This window comes from Azolla caroliniana, unplaced genomic scaffold (genome assembly GCF_043228905.1).
Source record: "Azolla caroliniana isolate FFs.n. ecotype wild unplaced genomic scaffold, voAzoCaro1.0.p SCAF_17, whole genome shotgun sequence".
Lineage (NCBI taxonomy): Eukaryota > Viridiplantae > Streptophyta > Polypodiopsida > Salviniales > Salviniaceae > Azolla > Azolla caroliniana.
In genome coordinates this window covers 4825373-4850178 of record NW_028230452.1, presented here as the reverse complement: position 1 = coordinate 4850178, position 24806 = coordinate 4825373, and the positions used below count along the sequence as shown (strand labels likewise).

Genomic DNA, 24806 nt, shown 5'->3' with positions numbered 1-24806 from the left:
CACACCCTTTCATATCTATCCACATGCACACATGTGCATGTGTTCATACAAATGCACATATTCTCACTCACACTCATGCACATTTGCACATACACAAAAACAAAACTATAGACTTTCACCCTTATCCATCTCCGTACCTCTCGTGCGGGTAACACATGGCACTTATCTATCCCCGTACCTCTCATATGGGTAACAATTTCCAAATGGACAATATGCATGAGGCATATGAAACCTTGTTTGCAAAGTCCTCAAGGTCATGGCGTGCCTACCTGGTGCTAAAATAACCATTTGCATAGTTTACCAAACCAAGCTTCACAATACAAGTAAATTTAACCATGAGACATTCTTTTCTATCCTCAAATACATCAGTCATGCGAATGCATCTCTGTTGGTAGCAAATTACTATATTTCCAGCATACCAACTTCAAAGTGTGGACACATAACAAATACCATATAGCTATCTTCAAAAGAAATATGGCGTTGACATTCATTTTGAAAGGGGTCACTTTTAAACCATCTTTTCTTCTTACCATTTCAACAATTATCACACATCACAATGCTACACCAACCATTCCACTTGGAGGATACACATTGATTCCATACACAAAACAATACATACCATCAATGGCACATTTTATGCATTGTATGTCACTTCATATGTTTTCTTTTGTATATCAATATTATCTTTCAACTAACCAAAACTTTGCATGGATTTCAAAATGGATAAGTTATTACATTACCATCACCAAAAGAATAAAGTTAATAATGTATTTCATGAGGGGTGCTGATTCCGAGTCGACAAATCCCATATACAACAAATGAAATGGCCCCAACCAGTACAACTTTGTGGTTGTTGTGTAAACCATGTTACACTTCAAGAAAAGAGATACAGCAGATAATGAGACAGAGGCTCCCTTTACTATATTGATCCATATAGCTAGTGAGCAAGCATATGGCAATAAGAATCTTGTCATAACGATCATTATGTATTTGATTCTATGTTATATCTTATTCTAAGGTGAACCTTTCTTTTTATTATGAATTCTTGGCCCATTCAAGAATAATCTGGCAACCATGGCCATGTCAGATGTGTAAAAGAATGTACATAACACAATTCTCCCTTGTTTGAGAAAGAAAACACACACAATATGGTGTTCTCGAATCTTTCCCATGTTTCACTTTGTATCGCCGGGGGGTGGTTTACAAGAAAGACAAGTGAGAGTGAGCCTCAAGTTTTGAGGTTTCCGAACATCAAACTAAAGCACAGTGTATGCTAATTGAAAAAAGTCTGTGCAATGAATGCCTACTTTCTTCGTATGAGCTCTTGGAATCTGAATTATGAATCCTTGGATAAAGAAAAGAAAAAATTATAGCACGTAAATACAGTTTTTTTTCTTCTTCTCCTCACCTTTCAACAGGTATGTAGTCATTGCTGTGACAAACACTCCAGCGTGTGACCTTCCATTTCCTCTTCTTATTCCAAAGAGCTCTCAAATTTTTATACAATGGTGCCGCCGAAAAACAAACCAGGAGTAAGAACAGAATAGCTGTGCATAGAAGAAGAACATTCCGGAATCCATCTTTGAGTTCTGGATTTCTTTGCTCTGTCCAGGGGACACCACCAACATTCATCCCGAAAGCTATTAAAATAAGCTTCAAAACGTTTTAGTGATTCTAAACAATCAAATATTAATGTGTATGCATTTTATAACAAGGTAGAATGTACATCCCACAATCCTAGTTTAAAATAATGACTATTCATGTATATATAAGAGCACACATATGTAAGTGATGATAAGATTCCGTATTTTGTTTTTGCAATGCATCTCAATAAGATCCTTCATTTTTCCAATATGACGATATACACATCTTTCACACGATATAATTCCCAATATTAGATAATTAACCAAAAAAGACGGCAAAAGACAACTTTTACCATAGATATGAAAAAAATACAAATCTCTATTGGTGCATAGTGCTCTGCATATATAGCCTTCAGACAAAAGACCCCCTAGTTTGGATATACATTGGTAAAAATTTTGGAGAATTGTAAACGAGCAAGAGTTGTTTCAATTTGGGGATGATAAATAGGTTATTTCATCATTTTATTTGATAAAAACCAAACCTTATAATTGTAACTTTTAAGCTTATGAATGCATCAGCTTTCTGGATATAGACATTATAGTATCTCAATTCATGATGATGCGCACATCTTTAGTTATGTTGATGTGCACAGAGTTACGGGCACTACAATCATTATCTCCTCCATCACAAAGTTTAGATACATTAACAGGATGAGAACACTTGATCCTTATTATTACAAACACACAAGCTAACAAGAACTCAATCATGGTTATCAAACCAGCCAAACCAGCCAAACCAGGATGCCCTAAACACTTGACCCTCTACATCTATCTCTGAACTAACTGAGATTACTTGAAGTAAACTATGCTGCCAGTTCAACCATAAAAACGTAGAAAATGGTTGAAAGACAAATCAAGCATGAAGTATGTATGCTGAAGGACCTATGCATTAACAAAATATTCCCAATAACAGAAAAGCAGAGTAGTAAGGCATGGGATAAAGGATACAATGGCAAAAATATTAATGAGAAGAATGATAAGTAGTGAACTTACCTGATGTAATGATTGACAATGGCAAAAATATTATAGAGAAGAATGATAGGTAGTAAAGTTTCCGATTTATCTGCTCCGATTGCCAGGTATCCAACCCAGCTTGAAGAGCTGTTATTCGGCTGGCAAGGAACCCAACATTTTCCTTCTGTTTTTGGAGCCGACCAACTAGTGTTTGTAATGTTAACGTATCTTCAAGTGCACACCAGTTCTTACTCTCTAACTTCTCCTTGAATCTTGGGAAAACTTGCTCAGCATGCGAGATGACCTAGACAATTAATAGATGACATGGCATTTAAATTCCCTTCCAATGCCAACAAAGGGCTAGGAAGATTAGATTGCCTATGAATAAGACAAAAAGAGATTTGCCTGTAATAGTCGTTGCAATTTGAGCTGCATCTTAGGGAATAACCTATCACTAAGCATTTTCTGTTTTACCATATATCCACCTGCAAGAAATCATGTATGGATTCAATGAAAAATGTTTCAGATCTGACAAAAAACACCACAATATATTATATATAGATTCACTGAAAATGTTTCAATTTCAGATTTGACCAAAAAAATTGTCAAACAAGAAATTATATATGGATTCAATGAAAACGTTTCTGATTAGAAGAAAAGGATCTCCTAAGAAAACTTATAAATGGATTCACTGAAAATGTTTTAGATTCAACAAAAAAACGTCACACAAGAAATTGCATATGATTCACTGAAACAAATCTGATTTGACACAAGAACAAGAAGCACATCAAAACAGCATCAAATAAGAAATTGCATATAAATTCATTGAAAATGTTTCAAACTGAAACAAAATCATCAATCATTCACTAACGAGTGTTTACCAAGAGTGCACTATGAGAATGAAATTAGGTGTTACCTATATCAAGCTCATGCTCATTCTGGTCAAGGTCCATTTCAAGGCGGGTCAAATTATCTTGCAAGTGGTCAATGTGAGTGTCAATGACGTGGACCAATAGGTTTGAAATCGATCTTGGAACACGGTGATTCACATCTTCCAAGTGGTTTCTCATCAAATAGAACTCAAGAACATGCTTTTGTATCACAAAACTATTTGGATCTGATGTAGGATCATTTTCCAAGCTCGGAATTTCAGTTAAGAAGCTCCTTTTCTCCAATGTTGAGAATTCTAACCTCGGGATTCTTCCAAGAGAAATAGTTATTATCGAATTGTGAGTTACGCGAGCCGATAGCTTTTGTGTGTATTTGCTTGATGTGGGTCCTGCTGAATTTGTTCTAAAAATGAGGGCACCGTCTACGAATCCACAAAAGGGTCCATTGCTAGCAAGAGCAAGTATATCTTGGAGCTTCAATGGAGGGCAAAGAGTACTTATAAGGTATTGAGCCGCAGTGGGTAATGTAGTATGAGACCTGGATAATTCTACATGATACCATGAAAAGCTTTCATTAGGGTGAAGCATTTGCTGTTGCTGTTGATGATGACTATGACTAGGATCCGTACTGATTAGATCCCATTCTTTCTGTTTCACATTCCCTTGTCCATCAAAGGTATACGCCATGCGTTTTACAGGAGGAGGCGACATTCCTGCGTGTTACTCTGTTTCTTCTCTCTATGTCTTTCTCTGTGTGCCTCTACTGGTCTTCACAAGATGGGCTCTTCAGAAATTCACATCACAGACAGGAGGAGGAGGAGAGAGAGAGAGAGAGAGAGAGAGAGATTGATTCAACGAAGGAAGCTTCCTTCCTAGGGGCATCTGTCTCTTCCTCCCTCTCTGTCTTCTCTGTCTCTATGTCAACAAGTCTCACTCAGTTTCGGGCCCTCCATTTCCTTTCAATCTTTTTGCTTTCTTTCTTTAAGCTTAAAGCTATATATATATATGTATGTATATATACATAGAATGAACCATACGTGCATTCGCATTCGAGAATGATTCAATCAAACGTGTATAATATATAGCTTTTTGTAATCAAAACAAAATACTAATGGATCTCCTTCACCAAAACCTTCTCCTTCACATACATAATGATAGCAAAAAATGAGACCCCAAAAAAACAAAAAAAAAAACTAACTCATGGATCTCCTTCACATCATGAAAGCCAAAATGAGACAAAAAAAAACTCAACAATTTATATCTATACCGACCGACTGTTCATCGTGTTTAAACAACCCCCACCGAAATAATGCTACCTCTTGGGTCCCATTCCATTATCGATACCATTTGTGCTCTTTTTGTTGGTACTTTGCTTTCCGTCGAAAGGTAGCAAACTACCTGTTTTCTGATGAACAAACCAACCATCCTAGTGTCACTTCTTCGTGGGTGGATAAACCATGTCCACTTCTTTATACCCAAGTCTACCCCAAAGGGTATTCAAACATCAGTTATGTCACAGAAAGTAATGGTTGATCATCAGTTACGTAGCTCACCACATACCTTACCTTACAAAGCTTCTCAATACCCCTAGCGCCAAGCAATGGCCAAGTTGTATTTGAACATCATATAGAAATGTGATTCCCACACTTCTGTTTAATTAACCCTTTAAACATAGAATACTCTTTTACATATTGTATACTCTGAGGCACTCTAGAATAAGGGAGATAAAGACCTTACTAGTGAGATTCATATGTTATTGTATATATCAAATAGTTAGTCTTGAATGGCATTTCAATTTAACAATTCCATAATAATCATCTCATTCTCTCTAACATAACATCCTTTGGCATGTCATTGTGTATATATTTTACCTATAACAAAACCATTATGTACATATTCTACCTTAATGACTTTTATCTTGTCATTACACATGGATAACTGAAACCTTGACTATTAATATATACCATGGATCCTTTCATGTGGTATATGGCATTCATGTATCCTTCAAATTTGTCAAAATGTAAACTTTCTATTAAACAAAGTGAATTTAATGTGAGTAAGATCCATGGAGCAAACTATGAAAGTCAATGCGTATGTCTAGAAACTCGAGAAAAAGTGCTAGACATAAGGGGAAATCTAATTTGTTTTACGAAACACAATTGAACTCTAGTGCTAGAGACAAATTCTAGCTAATTCAAAACTCAAAACATTTGTTTGCTTCTTATAATTGAACTCAAGTTCTTTGTCTAAGTCTAAAACATGCATTTTGATTTGATTGATGTAGTTAACATGTCTAGTACAAAAGTTTAAACAAGTTTTTTTCCAATTCTAAGATTGATTTTAATTAGTCTATTTTTGAAGCATTTGATTGAAAGGTATGTGGTGTAGTAATTTGACAGTTCAAAATTGCATTGATGTTGACTAAATAATCCAAGTGGCTAAGCCCAAAAAATTATCAAAAAAATTCCACTTCATGGAATAGGAACCACAAGATATTTTATGAATGGAAAAAGGTTATATCAAAAGTGATTTCACGGATTGAAAAGGGAAAACAAAAGAGCCACCATCCATGAAGTCTTGTGATGAAAATGAATGCAAAAAATAAAAAAATTAGGCAGGGTTGTCATCTCTTACACTACCACATCATTCTATTTGCAAAGTGTTCATAAGGATTATAGTGTCGATGTGTATGAACACATATATACCCACACCCCTATAATAGAATAGGAATGGTATAATTTAATAAAACTGAAGCACTAAAATATCACTAACGTCATAAGCTATGATTAATAACGGAATGTAAATCCTAAATCAAGATCTAGAAACTGCCTTCACAAAATTTAACAATATTGTAAAAGTGGGAGTCAATCATTTTTGAGAAAGCCCAAACATTCTTGATGGTTTCCATGTTTAGATTCTCTTTATTGAGATCTACACATTAATATGTAATGTGGTAAATAATTATTTGTTTGACCTTTCTAAAGCAAAACTTTTTGATAGGTCATGTGCAAACTTGGACTGTACATTCATCATGCTGTCGACTTGTTTGATTTGAATTTCCAATATAGTGTTGAATTCAAAGAACATAGTAATGCATTCCAACTATCCTGTTCTAGTTACCCCAGGAAATTGCTGTTCGTATCACCTTGCCCAATAACTCACTCACAATCATACCCAACTGCCTCCCTCGACCTTCACAATTCCATGGAAAATGTGGTATACTTTAAAACAGGAGTCTAAATATTCACTAGTACTAATGGACTCATAATATTCTGTTATTTCATGCATGTAATAGGAAACTTGACTGATTAGTAAAGAAACATTTCCAGCGGACTGGATTCACATATACATAGGTGTTGACATTGATTCCCTAGGATCTTAAAGGGTTTCAATATAAATAGTCTCAGGGGTAACATTGATGACATATACAAGTCAAAGAAAGTATACATGTTTTACAAATTGTTTGAGAGTGAATGTATTAATGCCCATTTTCCCACTTTGAAGTTCCCTTGTGTGCATCTTTTTGTCCTTACTATTTATCTGAATTTCATCTTCTTTCTCTAGAGGGTCATCAGCAAATCATGCAATATGTGCTATTTTCCATGTTGACCCCAATAAAAGATGTTAATACTGTCATGTTCAGAAAGCTGGATCATCTTTGCACTTTATATTAGGTCTTTACAAGAGCAAAATCCTTCACTAAAAAAGTGAACGCGGGTTCCATTCGACACCGATACTATAATTTCTCGCATCTCAGCCTTGGATATGATCTTCATAGCATTATGACATCCAACACACATCCTGTGATTTTTTGCAACTCTGATTTTTGTGCCTGGAGGTGTGTTAAGAAGGCCAAAAGCAACAGCCAGTATCTCACTATATCCGTTTAAGACATCTTCCACTTTGCTACTTCGTGTCAGTTTCATCAAGTCTATCTGTAAAGCTTCCAGCTTTGATAAAATACTGTCTTTCTGTGGATGAACTAGCAGCCCATCATGATCTGTGAAAGTATAAACCTGCATTTCAACTTCAATAAATGCTTTTGCACACTCTGATTTTGTTGTGATCACAGTTCTTCTCAACTCTTCTACCTCTAGTGCCTCATCCTCCTTCGAGGCCTGTTCATAGAGACTTCTCATAATTAGAAATGCTGCATCATGTACGCGAGACGACCCTTTGAGCAGATAATCAAAGCATCTCCTACCTAAACCCATGACACCATGAATGTGGCATGCATTGAGTAAAAGCATCCATCCTTGGTCATCCAGCTGAAAAGGAACACTTTCCAATAAGTCTTCTGCCATGTCCAAGAAACACATTCTCCCCAGTAGGTCTAATAACATATAAAAGTGGTCAATTGTGACAAAAACATCATCAGCTTCTTTCATCAACTTAAAATAGTAACAAGCTTCATCTAAAAGGCCCCCAAAATTACACGCAGACATGAGAGAGAGGAATATTATACCAGTGGGTGCCATACCCACCTGATGCATGTCATGTAAGTACTTCAAAGCTAGAGTAAAATTGTTATTCTGGGCGCATCCTAAAATCATTGAATTCCATGTCCATATACTATGCCTTGGCAACTGCTTGAATGTTGCACAAGCACCTTCGAGATCTCCAAATTGGGCATACATGCTCACTAGAGCACTGCCAATGGGTAGCTCTCCTTCAAAGCCAGCCTTGATAATCAGCATATGGGTCACTTTAGCCTGCTCAAAGGCGGCAATAGAAGGGCAGAATTGCAAAACAGTGGCAAGTGCAACATAGTCTGGAACCATGCCTTTTCTCAACATCCTCGAAAATAGCTGCAAAGCTTCTTCACATCTACCATGCTGAGCATACCGTGAGATTAGGGAACTCCATGCAACTACATCAAGGTTTTCCATCTTATCAAACACAGCATGTGCATCATCGAAATGTCCACTCTTGGCATACATATCAGCAATGGAGCTAGAAAGTACAAGGTCTAACCTTAAGCTAGCCTCAATGATCTGGCTATGCATGAGATATCCGAGCTCAATATCTCCAAGATCTGAGCATGCTTTAAGTGCTGCAACGAATGTCACTGCATTAGGTTGTAGACCCCCTTGTTGCATTTGCATGAAAAGCTGCAAAGCTTCCTCAGAGTGTTCTTGTGTGGCGTGCCCTGAAATAAGCGCTGTCCAGGTGACTATATTCTGTGAAGGTAAACCATGAAATACAGCAAGTGCTTCTTCTAGTAGAGAGCATTTCACATATGTATCAATTAAAGCACTTCCGATGAACATATGTGACTCAAGTCCACGATTGATTATATCAGAATGAACCTCCATCACCATCTTTACCTCCCCTTTCATACAGCATGCTTTCAGCACTGAGATTAAGACATAGCTATTAGGTTGAACACTTGAGTTACACATTTCATGATAAAGGCCCATTACTTTGTCTAAATACCCTAGTTTAGAATGTGCCACTATGATTGCATTCCATGAGAATGCATCAGGTTTTGAAAGATGTAGGAATACATTCCTTGCCTCTCTCAAGCTTCCAAAGTATGTGAATGTTCGAATCAAATTTGTCCCCAGAAAGGGATCAGCTTCTACTCCACACTGCATAGCTAGACCATAGAGATTGCATACTTCATTTGGATTATTATCTGTGATGCAAATTTGTAAGAGACGGGCAAATGCATCAACAATGATGCGAATTTCCATTTTATCCATTCTATCAAGTGCTCGGACTGTTTTATCAAACTGTTGGTCATCATTGAGCAAATTGCTGAAAGCTCCAGAACAAAAAATAAATAGACCATTACTTTCAGCCATCCAGCTGGATTGAAATGAAAATTGGAGGGGAACATGTGCAACGTCAAAGAAATGATCAAAAACTACAGGTGAATTTATTATGGTCATGTATGTCTTCTAGCATATAAGACTTTTCATTACACACGCTTTTTTGTCCTATGTATGCACAATACAATGGAAGCAATGGATATCTATAAATGAAATCATTCTGATAATGTTTGCCTTTGATCGTAGATGCCTTTCTATCATTTGTAAAACTTCAAATATATGCCATTTACCATACATGCTTTTCATTGTGTGTATATATATATTCATCATGTATGCTTTCAAGCATATATACTTTTGCATCATATGCACGCAACAGCATATGGCATAATCAAAGAATACATGTGTTTTACCTGAGATCGTACATGTTTTGAGCTTCAAGCTTCTTGATTAGCTCCTTAACTGCAGCAGATTTTATTTGTAAATTTGACAGGATCACTTGTTGCTCCAATTCCACCCGAGCTTTTTCCACCCATGATCTATTCGACCAATGAGGCAAATCTTGAACATCCTCCTTAATAGTCGTAACTGCAATGTCACTCATTCTCTGTCCATAGGCATTCAAAATACACATGAAAAATGAAAACCTCACAGGATGCATCAGGGCTCACAAAAAACCAGAGATTGATTGTATTCTAACAGGATTAAAACATAAGAAAAAATTGTATTCCAAAATATTTTCCTTTCTGTAACCCAGTAGAACTGTATCTGCTTCTCTACTGAGAAATAGATTCCGGTGAAAGCTATGTACATTCAAAACCAGCTCATTTTCAAACATATGTTCCCTGACACTCCAAATTCTCTACATAAAAGTAGACTATCGTGCACTGTATATGCACAAGAATCCAACATCATAGACACTCTGATACCTTTTTCCTCGTAAACGTTTAACTGTTTCTCTGCATAAATTTACGTTTTCATGAAAACTTATATGCACAAAAAAAAAAAAAACCAGCCGTAAAAAATGCCCAATAAAGGTCAGAGAACCGAATGGCATCATTCGTGAGTGCAGAAAGCAATAGAAGACGATAAATAAATGCTCTACAAAAATGGCATTCCTTCTCAATTTCTCTCCTCACCTTCTGTGGCCTCTGCACTCTCAGAACACGGCGTCCAACAAAATCCTCGGCCATGTCTACTACAGCATTCTCTGCGAGCAACAAAGGGAGAAACGATGAAGTAACGGATCACAACGGGGAACATCAAGAAAAGAATGAATGGGTGATTTAGATAACCCGCACCGTCGGCAACAAAAGAGGGGGAGGAGGAAGTGGTGGACGAAGAAGAAGCAGAAGAAGATGGTGATGACGATGAGATGCTGTAGCAGGCGATGGAGAGGCGAGGCTGCGAAGGTAGAATCGGCAAATGAAGGCAAGGGTAAGAAGAGCTGTCGAGCAGAGGGTCGTTGGTCGTCGAAGGAGGCGGGACCATCGCAATCGCCATGGCCATGGCCGCCCCTCTGTTCCGCTTCTCCGCGGGCACAACTCAGACAAAAAACAGAGTGGTCCGAGAGAGAGAGAGAAGACAGAGCAGAGAGAGAGAGAGAGAGAGAGAGAGAGAGAGAGAGAGATCAGAAGGGATAGGGGGGCGGGGGGGATACTCTGCTCCACCTGGTCCTTTGTGGATAGAACTCGACCATGGGCTGCCACGTGTCCGTCTCCTATTGGACGAAGCCTCGTCCTGCCCGTGCCCCGCCACTGCCGCCGCCACGCAAGGCCCATCCTGCTGAATATCAAGATTAAACCCTAAACCCTAAACCCCATAGCTATATATATATTATTATGTGCCGTCCGTCCCGTCCACCCACCATCGGTGCAACAGCCCTATACTTTGACCATGTGAACTCTTTTCTCACCAACCCAAAAGAGGTAGGGCACTCAAAGTAAGAAATATTGCAATGCTAAGAACACTACTACTAATCAACAAAATGCTAATCATCATAAGGGTAGGCTTGGTATACATACATACATATATATATGTATGTATGTATGTATGTATTTATGTATGTATATATATGTATATGTATGTATGTATGTATGTATGTATGTATGTATATATATGTATATGTATGTATGTATGTATGTATGTATGTATGTATATATATGTATATGTACATATATATGTATGTATGTATGTATGTATGTATGTATAGCTCTAACCTTCTTGCTGCTCGTGACTTTGTCAAGGGGTATTCTGTGTCTATATTTCAAGTCTCCAAGAAGAACTCTCTCTCTCTTTCTTTTTTTATCGTAATTACCTTACCCTACTCACACTATGCATATCCTCTTCATTTACTAGACGCCATTGTGGAATATAGGTTCTGAACCCATTACCTCCTAGTCTCCACTATGCAATCTGACCAACTTAAGCTACATGCATTTGAGCAAACTCATTCCCTCCCTCCCTCCCTCCCTCTCTCAACCACACTCACTCACTCTATTCATCACGCATTATTATGTTTTATAGTACTTTATGCAAACGTTAGAGCAAATCTGTGATGTCTTATATTATCATGACAAATCATATGAGTGTATCATATGAGTGGAATGATTGCCACATCTGATTGAAAAGACTTGGCACCTTCGAAGTGTCGAGAATTAGAAAAATACCCCATAATTCGCTTTCGACATGCTCTGAGATTTTGGTATATCCAAGTGTCAACAAAACGAAGTTGTAAGTATGAAACATTTCCTAGAGGGGAAAGGGGACTTTGATACCTATCATAACTTCTCGAAGGATGTAGAAACTCTTGAAGGATTAAGTTCCTCATAATGCAAGAATGTCAAATTATGAGGAATGCCAGGAGGCTTCGATCAACATGTACATATCAAGGTACCAAAAAACACAATGAAAAACAATAATTGTGCAAGGTATACCTTCAACGTGCATGTCTTAAGAATGACTTCAAAAAACTCAGAGCTGAAAGCAATTTCTTGTCCTCCTAATTCTTCCACCAGATTAGCTTCTTTCAATCTCAATGCTCTAGCTTCTTCGCATAATGAGAATAGAAAAAAGAGGTCACTCAAAATTTTCATCTCATAACATCAACAGCAACAGCAACAATTCAACTAACATAAAAGAAACCAAAATGCATCAAGACAGCACCATGATGTTTACGACTACCACATAAAAATTTATCACTTCAAAGTGACCAATGTGACTGAATAATAAATGCAGGAGTTTGGGTGCTCTTGTTTGAAATATACAGTAAACCCGGTTGCAATGTAAAACCTTTCCCACAATCTATTCTCAGAAAAGCCTCCATCTGAAGTTGTGGATTGTAATTATCTCTATCCCAACCATAACAGTCGGACCGACAGCTCCCAATACTTGCTCCCCAATCAATACCATTTCCTGAGTTTTTTGATAGATTAATAGCCCATTGAATGTTCCCGCTGTCTAAATCTTGAAGTGAATCTCCTTTCTCTATTTGTGCCCAAGCACTAACATTAATGTTCTCACTCAAATCCATCGAGCTTGAAAATGCAAATGAGAACGATGAAGTTCCTTTGCATGACGATGAATCAATACCATATTCGAGTTTGGGTGATTCCCAATGTGATCTTGGACTACTACTATGAGAGGGGAATCCATCAATTGGATCTGGATAAGCAGCATGAGATTGGTGTTTCTTCCATGGACGAAATTTTGGGATAACAAGGGGACCCATTTCACTCCAATGGAGGCCCATTGATGATGGAAGAGGAGGGCTAGGCCAATAACGACCAAGTCCAGAAACTGATACAACAATACCCTCTATAGGCTGGATCAACAACTGACCCAATGTGCTGAGGCACAATGGATCACCAGAATCAGTTGTGCCACGATCTGTTGTGTTTGACTGGTTACCCCATCCAGACAGATATTGTCCAACAGAAAATGCAAACATTGAACCACTCACAGTTGCTCCGAGTGCAGACCCCCTGCAATGGTTAAATAAAGCCGGTCCTTGACTGGAAAAAGTGGTGAGGCCCTTGTCCTGGAAGAAGACAATTCAACAAATTCAATTTCAAATCGCCTGAAAATAATCCCATAACGCGTTACGAGGTATAAATGAACATGTGCTAAATAAACTTGTGTTAGGAATCAAACCAAGGGTAGAGTTGAACTATGGGTGTGCAGCCATAGTGTGGAAAGCTGTGTTTTAGACATGACCTAGGGTTTCGAATATATAAAGAGTTAGCTACCTTCTCACTTCTACTCACTCTATGGAAGAAGGTTTCGTCCTCATCCATGTACATTTGCTAATTGGGTTTATGTGTAGCCTTAAATTGACTATTGATGTATAGTCAAATGTACAATGTAAGTTGTAAGATAAGACTATACCTGGAGAACATTGATTATCTCTGTCACATCTTTGCCTTGTGCACCAAGAGGCACAAACGAAAGAGAAAAGTCATCGCTAACATGTGTGACATATTGTAATTTTCCTAAAGCCAGAGAGCCCCCAAGGGCTCTGCCATCACCGACACTGCTACCCTGACCCGAAACACATTGTGTGATTAATGTATCTCTTTCTCTAAACCGAGTCTCAAATGTGAAGGAGACATCTAGTCCAGACTGCATCCCAGCATTTACTAAAGCATCTCTTGCTTGTCGACTATTACTAATATCATCAATCAAAACAAATGCCACACCAGCTTTGGCTTCTCCTTTTAAACGTGTCTTGGCACCGCCTTGCTGATCTGATGGTCGGCGGATTTGTTCTATTTTCTCTAGCCTCTCTCTTAACTTCATCAATTCTGAAAACACTTCTCTTTGCAATCGCTTCATAATTTCGAGCTGCATAGAAACAATTATTTCACATATTACGATTCAGATGTATCTCTAAATATGCTGACAATAACTAGTATGATATTACTTATCACATGAAGAATGTTCACATACCACAACATGAATAGAGTGATGACAACAATTAGAACTGTATTTTCTCTGCATACGAGCAAACTTCACAGATAACAATACACAAACATATATATAGATGCATACATGCATATGTATGTGCGTCGAAAATTAGAAACAACAATCAGTATCATATTTTCTCTACAGATGACAAACTTCACAGAATGCAACACCTATGTCCATAAAAATCATGATACCAATTACTGCCAATTTTCACATATTACAACACATATATCTACAGAAATGGTGATAACAATTTGTAACATATTATATTCTGGTGCAAACCATAGAACATGGACTTACATCTGACTGCTTTGCTACAGTTGAGTCTCCTCCGGACCCAAGTATCTGTGTAGGAGAATCTCCATCAATACCCTTAGTAATTGTCACTGGTTCTTTTATACCTGCATCCCCTGATTTTGCTGATGTTGCTTGATCAACTGCTACCTTAGCCAAAGCAGGCTGAGCAAACCAGCTTATGACAGCTTCATTAGAAACTAACCCTTCATATGACATGTGCGTGGATACATGTTCTTGCCCTAGAAACCCATCCTTTCCATGCTCCAATTTCAGCAAATTCATGTTGTTCTCTCTGCATTCACCATGTGTGATGGCTTCACCATGTGTGATATTACCTCCATCAGCTTGAAAAAAAGCCAACTCCTTATCATCTCCATCTCTCTGGTCAATCACCGTCACTGAAGCATTACAATTGCCATCAATGTCGGCATATTTGTGCAAAGGTTTGACATGTCCCTGATAGGATAACAGAAGTGAAAACAAACTACTTAGCATGGCTTTTAAACTTTCAAGGAGACTGGTATGTTCTGAACACTCGCCTTCATTGATATCATCACAGAAGCCCTGCAAATCCATCATTGTGAAGGCGAGGCCATAACAAGAACCACGAGCATGATCTTCTGGGCCAGAACTGAAGAAATCTCCATACCCACCATCACCTCCATTTCCTCCCAACCCTCCATGACCTGAGTTATTCCCACCATCACCAGGGTTACGCCCCAGCCTTTTGATGAGCTCTACAAGGTCAAACTTTCTGGCCGCAGCAACAACGGATGATGCGGTGCCATAGAAGCATCTCCTCAAATGCCATGAGGGAATTATCCAGCTAGAATCCCTTTTGGTTTCTGATGTATGGCAAGTATCGACTGCTGACATAGCAGCAATGTTGGCTCCTGGCATGCCAACCGTTGATGCTGTACCGTCATGGAGACATCTCATCAAGTCATGCGTGCTGATGTGGGCCCTTCCTACCGATGATGCATACTGAACGGAAGCAGAATCCGGGCAACCATTGCGGGTGCTACCACGACTCATTCCACAGACAGATACAGAGAATTTAGGGTCAGGAATGCTCATACAGGGGGGAACAGGAAGTTTTGATGGAGATGGCCTGATGCAAGGCCATTGCTTCTGAGGAGATGCCATGAGGATGGTGCTTCTGTTGTGTTGCATGATATGGTTGAGGAGGCAGGGAGGAGCGATGAAGCGGGAGGAGCAGGAGGAAGAAGGTGTGTAAGAATTGCAATGGAGATCTACATCAGAGGGGGGCTCATGGGAACAGGGGAGGCAATAGGAAGAGGGGAGCAGGGCCATGGAAGCTGGAGGTTTTTTTTTAAAGGTTCACAGACAAAAACAGAGACAGAAAAAGAGAGAGAGAGAGAAGGGCCTCCTTTTATTATGGGGGGGGGTTTCACTTCACTAAAAAGATTATTAGAGTGAAGAAGCCAGCCTTCCACAAGTGGGATAGTAGAGTAGAGTAGTGGTAGTAAATTGGACTCTAAATTACTCTAAATCATTGTTAGTATAAGTATTATGCATACTCTAAATCTTTAGAGTATGCAATATACATACATACATAATACTCTTAAAGGCCCCTCCCTAAGAACAAACACAACACACTCTTTCTAAGTGTGTGTTCCCTCGGAATCAGAACATTTCATTTCATTGGTCGGGTGTTTCCGCGGGCCCCAAACGATTCCCAGAAGTTATTAGCCCTACTTACTTAACACTCACATCTCGAGAATCTTCTCGTGGACGCGCTCGATCCGTCGACACGAGCTCTTTTTTCGTGGATGCCCACCCAAACTCCTCCTCCTCCTCCTCCGTAGTAATGCGAATCGAGGCAACACCTGCTCAATGAGTTTCTCTCTCCTTTGTATAAGTGCAATGGTGTGGTCACGCGCAGCGCATTAAACCAGATGGTACTATCGGGGAGGTCACAGAAATGGATTACTCTTCGATGGATTCATTATCATAGTCTTACTTACGGCACCCCATCCTTCAAAAGCAGGGTTTCCAATGGGATAAGATCATATCCTCTCACCGCGATAATAAGGTTAAGGGATAACAAGGGTTTTGTTGTATTGTGAAGGTCTTGGTTTTAACTTTATAGTAGTATATAGTATATAGTATATAGTATATACATACACAATATGTAGATATACATAATACTCTCTGAGATACAAGAGAGAGAGTGTGGCATTCATTATATGAATGGTTGAGATACAATACACAGACAGACTTTAAGAGGCAAATGAGAGGAGAATAGAAGAAGATGACTTTGCTTCACTCCTCCTCTGCCTCTGCTGCTTCTTCTTCTTCTTATTCATATTCTGCTTCATCATCATCATCATCATCATCATCATCCCTGTTCCTGCAAAGGCTGCAGAAAGAGATCCAAACAAAGAGGACCACGAAGAATAGTTCTAGAGCTCCCTCTGGTCCCGGCCCTCGTGCTTTCATAGAGAGGAAAGATCCTATCTATGACATTATCAATAAGGTTCGCGGTGCTCTGCCCATAGTTGGCCTCCTCTCTCGCTTATTCAGCGATGATGGTGGCATCGGTTCGGATCGAATCCAATTCAAAGAGTTTTGTAGTCTTGTATACCGTGAATTCCCGTCGGCAGATGTTCCCATGGCCTTCTACGAGTTTGAAGGACGACATGGCACGGTATGCCCTTCATCTCCTCTCTCTTTTGTTTTGTGAGATAACATAACCCTGTTGAGATAATACGGAGATACCATGGCACATATGCTAAAATATATCCCTCGGCTTCTTCTTCTTCTTGGTTTGCTGGGAAAAAAACGCGTGTCGATATGTACTGCTATATCATCAAGATAGATATACTGATATTGTTGAGGGTATACTAGAACATATATACCCCCTTATCTTCTTGTTTCTCATGGTTTATTTTTTCACAAAAAGAAATGTTGAGATATGTTGATACCATTGTGAAATGATGTTACCGCATTGAGATTTGCTTCAACCAGCTGGATAGATACCTTAGAGATATGCTAAAATATACCTCAAATTGCCGTTTCTGTGGATTTTGGAGAGCAGTTCATTGTTATTTCTATCTTTCCTTTTCTTGATTTCTTTTCGAGAAACAGTAAGATCTTAAACCAACTATAATTTTATTTTGATCTGCTCAAAAAGCTAATTTTTGCAATTGGCATATCATCGTATGCTGTTAGGTTTTTAACTCATAAATACCGTCAATTGTTTGAACAGATGGGGATGTGGGCGCAGATTTCAAGCCTTTCCACCCCCCATCGGAGGCCATTAGAGTTTTGACAACTCTTACTTGTTGTATTTATTGCTTTCTTCATTTTTCATGTTTTTATTTTTTCTTATGATCATGGTCTTGAGTGCTTTATAATCATCTCCTTGACTATATTATCCATTTTCACATAGGATTTGTTTTCTCTCATGGAAATGGTTTCTTCCTTCCATTCTTTTACATGCGGCAATATTATCCATTTTCACGTAGGATTTGTTTTCTCTCATGGAAATGGTTTCTTCCTTCCATTCTTTTACAGGCGGCAAGACCTCAGTATGTGCTGTTTTGGTGCTGGGCTGCAGCTGTAGGTGCAGGGTTACTCAAAAGTGATGACATGATGCTCGCGGCAACACGGTTGAGGATATCCTTTGACATTGTATATGAAGAAGAAAATTTTACTATTCTCATGGATCAAGCCACAGAGGTAAAAATGGTTATTCATTCGATCTTTATCTGTCATTTTCAAGGCATTTTTCTTTTTTTTATCAAGTGACCAAATTCGATTTTTTAATGCATGGCATAGTAGAAAAGTATGTGGAAATACCACAGCTATATAGGAATTATGCTGGAAATTTTGGATTTCTGTGTTAGATATTGTTCCCTTTATAAATATTTCTCGCCAAGAAGCTCAAAAACTCAACCTACTACTTTTTTATTAAGGCCATGGATACTGATCTTTAATTATGAGTACATGGAAAGAGCACTAATTGTTATACCTATATAATGCTGACTTTTTTCAATGGGGTTGTACTTATATTTCTTCTATTTGCTGAGCAGAAACGCAAGAAGTCAAAGTCTCCAGTACCATTTATACCTTATGAGGATAGAGCAGAGAAAGCGTTAGATGGTATCTGTAAATGCTGCATCAGTAAAGAAACAATTGTTGACGAGGAGGATGCAAGGTTATTAACTATCATGTTACAAGGTGTCTTCCCTGGGGCCAACAAGGAGGAAATAGAGAGGATTGTTCAAGATAAGTTTGCAAGGATAAAAGATGGTCTAGATCAGAGTTTGGAAAATGTTCAGAAAGAAAATGCCCAAAGCTCAGTTATTAGTGATTCATTAGCGGTGGATGTAGGTTTGGCTCCTACTGAAGTCTTAGGAGAGGGACAAAGTGTTGTCAAGTCAACCTAAATTTGGTGTAGCCTTATTTAATATAACTGAACCTTACAAAACCTGTCCATACTTCATAGCTACATGCATGTACTTATAAGTCATCTTGCCTTCTTCCAACACTTCCAGTGTATAATACTTTGGCAAGTTTGTATGAAGGTGTATGGTATGTTTGTATGTTCTATGGTCTAGCATTTATTTTGAGCCTTGGATGTGTCTTTACATTTTTTTAAATCCTTTATTGAGTGTTGATGGTTAGCCTTGCTTGTTTGTCTCAACTACCGAAATATCTCATTGAAAATAAATGTGTGAATATTCTTCTTTCATTCTCTCCCTACCTAGTTTTTCATAACTTACATTTGAGAATGGCTTAAAGCTACGGAAACTGAAGGAATGATCCACCATCCATGAGTTCTAAACCGACTGCACATATGTTTATTTTTCTGTTCAACATCTTGGAGTTGTAGACCAATTTTATTTTTCAGAACATCAAATTCAGGAATGATCCACCATCCGTGAGTTTTAGACCAATTTTATTTTTCAGTTCAACATCTTGGAGTTGTGTTCTTTAATGAGAACATCAGATTCTCCATCAAACTTTTACATTTTGTGCTGCTTGCCCATGATTCTATTGTTCAACTTTTATATCTTAACTCTCTTTTCTTTTCTATGCTGTTGATTCTTTCACAATGCATGGGGATTTTGTGCTGTCATCCTGGTGATTTTATCCAAGTGGATGTGATTGTCATATTTCTATTACAAATATGAGTTATTCACATCTAAAGAGAACTATGACTGAACCTAAACCTTTACCACAATAAGCATATTATATAGGACCATAAAGATGATGAGGATGACCATGCAGAGAAATTTATGCAGATTCAAGCAATAATTCAAGATATTGACATGCACATCTATAAAGGAAACACATAGAAAACAAATAAACATGAGCACCTTGTAAATGTGAAGGTCTATGGAATTATTACTTTTTATACAAAATTTCATGGAATTTTGAATCTGATAGAAAGCATTGGCTTAACAAATTTCACAATGTCTTTTGAGCCATTGACTATAATGGCATCATGATTCAAATGGGAGAATATTGTTCTCCTCAAGAATTCCATTGGCATATTTCTTCGCATACAACAATTGAGAACACTCTAACGAAGTCACTTGATTCTTCTCATTGCCTCAACTTTGCTTGCTTCCTTTGGCATGTCTAAACTTACATAGATTTGGTACATTGAAATATATGCCACAGGATTACACTCATGAAATCCAATTGTTTGCTCAAAAGCATATCTTCCAAGTTCCACATTTCCCCACTTTCTGGAGGCTCCGAGTACAGTGTGCCATACTACAGCATCTGGATGCAATGGGATTTTCCTTACCATAGCAATTTCCTTATCAATGAGCCCCGCACGAGCAAGTAGATCAACCATACATGCATAATGCTCAATGGTGAGTAGATGACCATGTTCGTGGACAATCATCTCAAATAACATCAAACCTTGCATAACAATTCCAGCATGGCTGCACGCACTGAAAAGGCTCATATATGTAACTATATTTGGTGGCATACCGTGTCCTATCATCCGTTCACATGTATGAAATGCATTGTCACAGTCTCCAAACTGGGCAAAAAGAGCTATAAGGGTATTCCACGAAACATCATCAGCTTGAGGTACAAGCTCTTCAAAATATTCTTCTGCTTCTAGAATTAAACCACATTTTGTATACATATACATCAATGTGTTACCTACAACAAGCCTTCTTTCGAAACCCCTCTTGACTACATCACAATGCACTTGCAAGCCCTTCATTGAGGCTCCATTATTACCACAGGCTTTTAAGCAATAAACATAAGTGACTTCATCCTGATACCGTCCTTGCCTTTTCATCAGTTCGAAACAGTCTATCACATGTTCATCTTGTCCGTGCTCTAGATACCCTCCAATCAGAGCATTCCATGAAATGACATCTTGAACCTGAAGCTTGTCAAACAATCTATATGATGTATCCAACAAGCCCAAATTTGCATACATATAAACCAAGGTATTTCCAGCAGTAGGCTCTTGCTCCAAACCTTTCCTCACTAATTCCATATGTATTTCTTGTCCTTCTACGATAGCCCCTAAACTTGCACATGCTCTGAGGCCACAAACAAATGTCACAATATTGGGAGAGAGGCCTTCGTGTTGCATTTGTTGAAAAATTTCAAGTGTTTTCTCAGCAAACCCATGTTCAACATATCCATCCATTAACGTAGTCCATACAACCACTTCTTGAGCTGGAAGCTTTTTTGCTACATTTTGTGCATCTTCTAGCCTCCCAAGCTTGCAATACATATTGGTTAACGCACTCCCAGTTATAGGTTCTTTTTCCATACCTTTTTTTACTACCTTTATATGCACTTCTTGACTTTTATTTACGCTTCTAATGCAGCTGCAAGCTTGGAAGATACACGCAAAAGTCACAGCATTCATTGAGAAATTCCCATTCTCCATCCTTTCTACACATTTTAGTGCCTCTTCACTATATCCCTGGGCAACATATCCAGCTATGAGAGCAGTCCACGACACCACATCATGGTCTACATTCCTGTCGAATATATCTTGAGCTTCAGTGAGCAATTCACACTTAGTATACATGTCAATCAAGGTCGCTGTTACTAAATGGTTGTTTTCAAACCCCTTCATGGCAATCTCGGAATGCAATTCTCTACCCTCAGTGATAGATACAAGCAAGCTTGAAGACTTCAAACAACAAACAAATGTGGAAGCATCAGGAGATATCTGATCCAATGTCATCTTTCGAAAGCATTCTAATGCCTCATGACCATCCCCTGCTTCTACATATCCTGCAATCAGAGCAGTCCATGATATTACCGTCCGATTTTCCATCTTTGCAAACAGGTTCCCTGCTTCCAGAAGGCATCCACATTTACCATACACAGCAATAAGCACATTTTCAACAAGAGGGTCCTGTTCATATCCCATACAAACAATATAATCATGTATTCTTTGGCTCTCATCTGCATCTTGAAGGCCTTGGCATGCTTTCAAGAAACAAACCAGAGTAAAATCATTGGGAGGGATACCTTGACATTGCATTTCTTTCATACACATCAATGCATCCACGTTATGTCCATATTCCACGTAACCACTGATCAATGTAGTCCATAAAACTACATCACGAGCAGGAAGATTTTCGAGAATTTCTCGGGCTTTTACAAGACACCCACATTTAGCATACATTCCAACTAATGCACTTCCGATGCATAAATTTGCCACAGATTTCTCACTCTTCGATATCTCAGCGTACAAAATTTCACCTTCCCTGATATTCTTATATATACCACAAGCCTTAAGTAAGGCCACGAGGGCATACCAGGTAAGATTTGAAGCATCATTTTCTTCATTCTTTCTCCTATATAGAGAAAGAGCATAGCTTGGCTCACCAAGTGCAACATAAGCTGTGATGAGATCACTCCAAGAGTCTCCATCTCTGTGTTGAAGCTTTTCAAATATCTGAAGAGCATAGCAAAGCTTGCCTGATTTAGCGAGGAGGGATAAAAGAAGCTTACCAAAGGAAGGATGTGATTCTAAGCCACGTTGGCAAAGATGAACTTGCAGGGTCAAAGCATGGGCAAGAAGACTAGGCCTATGAAAGAAGGGCATAGCCTGAGATGGACAAGGGCAACCTGAGAAACCCAAAAGCTTTCTGTTGTTCTCTGCATCTTCACAACCATAGCTGCCAACGTGCGACCTTGCACGTAAGTTTGATTTAGTGCCGGAGACTGTGCATATTGCTGAACAATGTGTCTGTGTGGTTGGTCTATGAGAATGTATGTATGTATGTAATGTATGTAATGTATGTATGTATGTATGTATGTAATGTATGTATGTATGTATGCATGTATGCATGGATGCATGTATGTAATGTATGTATGTATGTATGTATGTATGTATGTATGTATGTATGTATGTATGTATGTGTGTGTGTGTATGTGTCCTTTGTTTATGTGTGTCTATGTACAAGTAGAGTGTGTGTCTCAATGGCGATGATGCACCTCGAACCCTACAATTTCAGTAATTGAAAGTTGAAGCCATGGGTTTTTTTTTTAAGAAGATATCTTGTCATTAGTGTAACCATTTTTACAAGATTTTAAATTCTATGTGATCGGTGGGGGAAACAACCATTTCGGAGTTTGAAAATGCCAATAAGGAGTATCACAATTTTTTTATTTTTTTCTTGAAAAATATCCTTTCATTAGTTATGAACAATTATTACAATAAAAACTGACCTACCATCAAGCTACTATTGATCTGGTGCATTCTTCCTTAGGTCCCATCCCTCAAGGATAAATAGTATGAACACTCCACCACTCCTTAACCAAGTTATGTGATTGGTGGTGGGAACAACCATACTGGTGGTGCTAAGCACCATTTAGGTCTTGAATTTTGTACTGTGAGAAAAGGGGCCGTCTTCCAATAAGCAATAAATTCGAGATGTTGCAACACTGCAGCATCTGTCTCACCTTTAATATCCTCATACCGCCCTTTCAAGGTATGTATCATCTCCATCCAGACATTCCGTACACTTTCCACTGGATGAACAATAGTATTACCAAACAGCTTAGAACACCTAGCAGTCCAAATAAACCACATTGTGGTGATGCATAGTAGCTCCCATACTTATTGCATTGTCTTTAACATGTAAGGAGCCTCCATTTGACTTCGTTGCACCACCATTATCATTCCTCTTTGAATTCTAATAATCGTGTCATTTGGGCATGCCTCATATAGCCACATCACTTGTGCCACTATAGCCCATACTACCATACCCCACGAAAAACTGCAATCCCTAAGCATACAGGCAAGAACTCAGAACACTTGTCTCCAAACTTGTTGTGCAACATGACATTCCCACAAGCAATGTTTCAATGTCTCCATCTGACAACTACAATAGATGCATGTGGCCGGTGCAGCTGATTGTTGCAACCATTGGCCAACTGGTAATGCTCTATGTATTACTAGCCATTGGAAGACATTTATTTTCATATCTTGCTTCCTTTTCCATAATGTTCTTCAAAACTTTGTTAGGAATTCGGATGTGATCCCTTGGTGGGTCCAAAATTGACTAGCTCGTGGTGTAGTCCTATGTTGAGTTGCCAAAATGTATTGTCCAATCTTAACTAAGTACTGAAAAAAACCACACCTTTTTTCCACACAATCAAACGAATCTTTCCACCAAAATTCTCTTGAATCCCATTGCAACCTTATCAAAGGTTTCTTTTCAAAAACTCTCAGTTTCCAATGCTCCTTGACTGCCTCAACTTGTGGGTTGATGATCCACTTAGATCCGTCATATCTTGCTCTACATATACTGCCATCTTCCTCCACATCAAAGTCTTGAAGCCTCGTAAATGCTCCTTCCCAGTTGGGAGGATTAAAGGACCATACCGTAGAGGCTAAGTGCCCCAAAACCGACTGCACCTGGTCCCACATAATCAGACCCCCTCTCAAGGAAGACAAGAATTCTGATTTGTCATTTATATTCAAAGTATGAAATGATTTCCATGCATCAACGGACGCTCCTGACCCTTCATCGAGCTTGGCCCAATCCAATCGCGTACGGGACCCCAACATGTGCCCTGAGGGCAAACGCATATTCGGATTCCACACTAAGTTTTGTCTCAAGTATTCCTCCTCACATGTTGGTACACCATGTTCCAACCCTTTATGTACATGCTCCCATGCTCGTAGAAGACCATTAAAAAATTTGTCTTCCCAATTCCTAGTCATAACATGTTTCTTGTCCGGTATAAAGATCCACCTTATGCTATCAGCCCATAAACCACCCATCGGCGGAGCACAACGATACAATCTT

General features: G+C 38.7%; 5 protein-coding genes across 6 annotated transcripts; 1 reads left to right on the top strand and 4 right to left on the bottom strand.

Moving 5' to 3' along the window:
- Window positions 1–560: 560 nt before the first annotated feature.
- Window positions 561–4294, bottom strand: LOC147852951 (uncharacterized). Its single transcript, XM_087332890.1, has 4 exons — window positions 3514–4294; window positions 3003–3082; window positions 2637–2901; window positions 561–1640 (listed from the first exon to the last, which is right to left on the bottom strand). The coding sequence occupies exons 1-4, from the start codon at window positions 4196–4198 to the stop codon at window positions 1405–1407; spliced, it is 1266 nt and encodes a 421-aa protein (XP_087189016.1). The 5' UTR covers window positions 4199–4294; the 3' UTR covers window positions 561–1404.
- A 2482-nt stretch (window positions 4295–6776) lies between these two features.
- On the bottom strand, window positions 6777–10792 carry LOC147852950 (pentatricopeptide repeat-containing protein At3g12770-like). 2 transcript variants are annotated; one of them, XM_087332866.1, is made up of 4 exons: window positions 10560–10792; window positions 10398–10468; window positions 9684–9865; window positions 6777–9247 (listed from the first exon to the last, which is right to left on the bottom strand). In XM_087332866.1, the coding sequence occupies exons 1-4, from the start codon at window positions 10765–10767 to the stop codon at window positions 7153–7155; spliced, it is 2556 nt and encodes an 851-aa protein (XP_087188992.1). In that variant the 5' UTR covers window positions 10768–10792; the 3' UTR covers window positions 6777–7152. The 2 variants fall into 2 exon arrangements, with proteins under 2 accessions (XP_087188992.1, XP_087188991.1); XM_087332865.1 differs by having other exon boundaries at window positions 9672–9865; window positions 10560–10789.
- Window positions 10793–12387: 1595 nt separating this feature from the next.
- LOC147852949 (GDSL esterase/lipase) lies at window positions 12388–15857 on the bottom strand. The gene is made up of 3 exons (XM_087332864.1): window positions 14524–15857; window positions 13645–14100; window positions 12388–13297 (listed from the first exon to the last, which is right to left on the bottom strand). The coding sequence occupies exons 1-3, from the start codon at window positions 15832–15834 to the stop codon at window positions 12461–12463; spliced, it is 2604 nt and encodes an 867-aa protein (XP_087188990.1). The 5' UTR covers window positions 15835–15857; the 3' UTR covers window positions 12388–12460.
- Window positions 15858–16735: 878 nt separating this feature from the next.
- On the top strand, window positions 16736–19164 carry PDE329 (calcium homeostasis regulator). Its single transcript, XM_087332883.1, has 3 exons — window positions 16736–17191; window positions 18061–18225; window positions 18579–19164. The coding sequence occupies exons 1-3, from the start codon at window positions 16796–16798 to the stop codon at window positions 18933–18935; spliced, it is 918 nt and encodes a 305-aa protein (XP_087189009.1). The 5' UTR covers window positions 16736–16795; the 3' UTR covers window positions 18936–19164.
- A 919-nt stretch (window positions 19165–20083) lies between these two features.
- Window positions 20084–22594, bottom strand: LOC147852947 (pentatricopeptide repeat-containing protein At4g13650-like). Its single transcript, XM_087333318.1, has one exon. It carries the CDS (start codon window positions 22592–22594, stop codon window positions 20084–20086), a length of 2511 nt encoding a protein of 836 aa, XP_087189444.1.
- Between the last annotated feature and the right edge of the window lie 2212 nt (window positions 22595–24806).

Excerpts from the sequence above, each read along its gene's own strand:
- LOC147852951 (XM_087332890.1), bottom strand. The coding sequence starts at position 4,198 with ATGTCGCCTCCTCCTGTAAAACGCATGGCGTATACCTTTGATGGACAA. Across the intron at positions 3,083-3,513 it reads TGAGCATGAGCTTGATATAG|GTGGATATATGGTAAAACAG; the intron begins GTAACACCTAAT and ends GATTTCTTGCAG. Across the intron at positions 1,641-2,636 it reads ATTGTCAATCATTACATCAG|CTTTCGGGATGAATGTTGGT; the intron begins GTAAGTTCACTA and ends TTATTTTAATAG.
- LOC147852950 (XM_087332865.1), bottom strand. The coding sequence starts at position 10,767 with ATGGCCATGGCGATTGCGATGGTCCCGCCTCCTTCGACGACCAACGAC. Across the intron at positions 10,469-10,559 it reads CCCCTCTTTTGTTGCCGACG|AGAATGCTGTAGTAGACATG; the intron begins GTGCGGGTTATC and ends TGTTGCTCGCAG. Across the intron at positions 9,866-10,397 it reads GAGTGCAGAGGCCACAGAAG|AGAATGAGTGACATTGCAGT; the intron begins GTGAGGAGAGAA and ends GCCTATGGACAG.
- LOC147852949 (XM_087332864.1), bottom strand. The coding sequence starts at position 15,834 with ATGGCCCTGCTCCCCTCTTCCTATTGCCTCCCCTGTTCCCATGAGCCC. Across the intron at positions 14,101-14,523 it reads CTGTAGCAAAGCAGTCAGAT|CTCGAAATTATGAAGCGATT; the intron begins GTAAGTCCATGT and ends GTTTCTATGCAG. Across the intron at positions 13,298-13,644 it reads AGATAATCAATGTTCTCCAG|GACAAGGGCCTCACCACTTT; the intron begins GTATAGTCTTAT and ends GTCTTCTTCCAG.
- PDE329 (XM_087332883.1), top strand. The coding sequence starts at position 16,796 with ATGACTTTGCTTCACTCCTCCTCTGCCTCTGCTGCTTCTTCTTCTTCT. Across the intron at positions 17,192-18,060 it reads TTGAAGGACGACATGGCACG|GCGGCAAGACCTCAGTATGT; the intron begins GTATGCCCTTCA and ends ATTCTTTTACAG. Across the intron at positions 18,226-18,578 it reads TCATGGATCAAGCCACAGAG|AAACGCAAGAAGTCAAAGTC; the intron begins GTAAAAATGGTT and ends TTTGCTGAGCAG.
- LOC147852947 (XM_087333318.1), bottom strand. The coding sequence starts at position 22,594 with ATGCCCTTCTTTCATAGGCCTAGTCTTCTTGCCCATGCTTTGACCCTG.